This window comes from Echinops telfairi, unplaced genomic scaffold (genome assembly GCF_000313985.2).
Source record: "Echinops telfairi isolate 266 unplaced genomic scaffold, ASM31398v2 ScPeMD7_7469;HRSCAF=8507_0, whole genome shotgun sequence".
Taxonomy (NCBI): Eukaryota; Metazoa; Chordata; class Mammalia; order Afrosoricida; family Tenrecidae; genus Echinops; species Echinops telfairi.
In genome coordinates, this window is record NW_022111372.1 from 50,093,834 (window position 1) to 50,095,303 (window position 1,470).

General features: G+C 33.4%; 1 protein-coding gene across 1 annotated transcript in view; it reads right to left on the reverse strand.

Annotated features, from left to right (window-relative positions):
* NSD1 (nuclear receptor binding SET domain protein 1) overlaps window positions 1-1,470 on the reverse strand; it is a 79,176-nt gene that overhangs the window by 47,557 nt on the left and 30,149 nt on the right. The window contains exon 7 of the mRNA XM_045284471.1: window positions 857-932. Coding sequence (XP_045140406.1) covers window positions 857-932 — 76 coding nt within the window. The remainder of the gene's footprint in view (window positions 1-856; window positions 933-1,470) is intronic.

Genomic DNA, 1,470 nt, shown 5'->3' on the forward strand with positions numbered 1-1,470 from the left:
TCATCATTCTCAAAACATTTGCTCTCCAACACTCGATTCTTAACAGTAGCAAAATTACAGTTATGAAGTAGCAATGAAAATAATTTTATGGTTGTGGGAGAGGTCACCACAACATGAGGAATTGTATTAAAGGGTTGCGGCAAGAGGAAGGTTGAGAAGCACTGATCTAGGCTTTCAATGTACTGGAACTGACTCAATGGAAATGGGCTATCCTTATACAACATTTGTCATTCCATTTGTCATTTTTTAGATAAATACAATGGGTCATTAAGCAAGGGGCTTTATAAAATTAGTGTTCGAACTATAAATCAATCAAGACCAATAGGCCAGGAGGCAGATTACAATTTAATCCAGAAGTTCCTACACCTTTAAATTGGCACGACAATGTAAGAGTCATTGAGTGTAATCTCTTTTTCAACAAATGCTCATATATCAAAGATGATAGAAGATTCTAAGGCTTTCTGAAAGGGTATCTCATGAGTTATAATTTCTCTTCTATCTTAGAGTTGTTTTCTTGTTGTTGTTCTACAGTAGAAAAAACAACAGCAACAACAGTAATCAAGACCCAAAATGATGTATTCTAGAGTTGTAGTAACACAAGAATTAGGGAACATATACTTCCAGATATGTTCCACACATTTCTTTATTCACATATAACTCAAATTATAGTCACCTGATGTCAGGGTAAAGTGTAAAATTGTCATATAATTTTCAGTATATTGACCAATTATTTTAGGCAAAGAAAACTTTAGAACTTGTAACTTTACTCTTCTTGGTTTTTATACTGAACAAAAACTTTCCTAGTTGACAAGGAGTTTCACATTATATCTATTTTTCAACTCTCAAAAGTACTCACCTTCACCAAACTCCTTAGAGCGAGCTGCAGCACATGATGCAGTAATGTCATGTTCCACATGGCCAGCTTCAAAACACTATAAATAAGTACAATGCAACATGTTTCATAAAGTTTCATAAAGAATAGACAGTAAATCTTTTATTTTATATATCAAAAATTAAAAAATAACTATCTAGAGTCATGGACACAGAACCCTGGGTATTTTGGACAGTTAGAGGAACAGCATGATAAAAGCTTTAGTGTGAGACTCCTGATAAAGTAGTAGACACAGAGTGATGCTCTCAAGGAAGTGGGATAGAAGATGGGCTATGAATTCAGTAAACTACCAACTTAGTTCTATGCCATCTCACCCAGTATTTAAAATGCACTTGTCTAGGATCATGTGTATACTCATAAGATTTCACAAAGACTTATTTACTTGATGAACTATGAATATTCACATCTTTCAAACTGAACTTCAGATTCATCAAAATTAAAGTGGCACTGAAATTCAATGCAAATTATTCAACATTAAGAACAATTGCCTAACCAATTAATCACCTACTCGTAATGAATGTATGAATAAATTCCATTCCAAGAAAATGTCTTCTCTTATGGGAATGATTAATCATGTC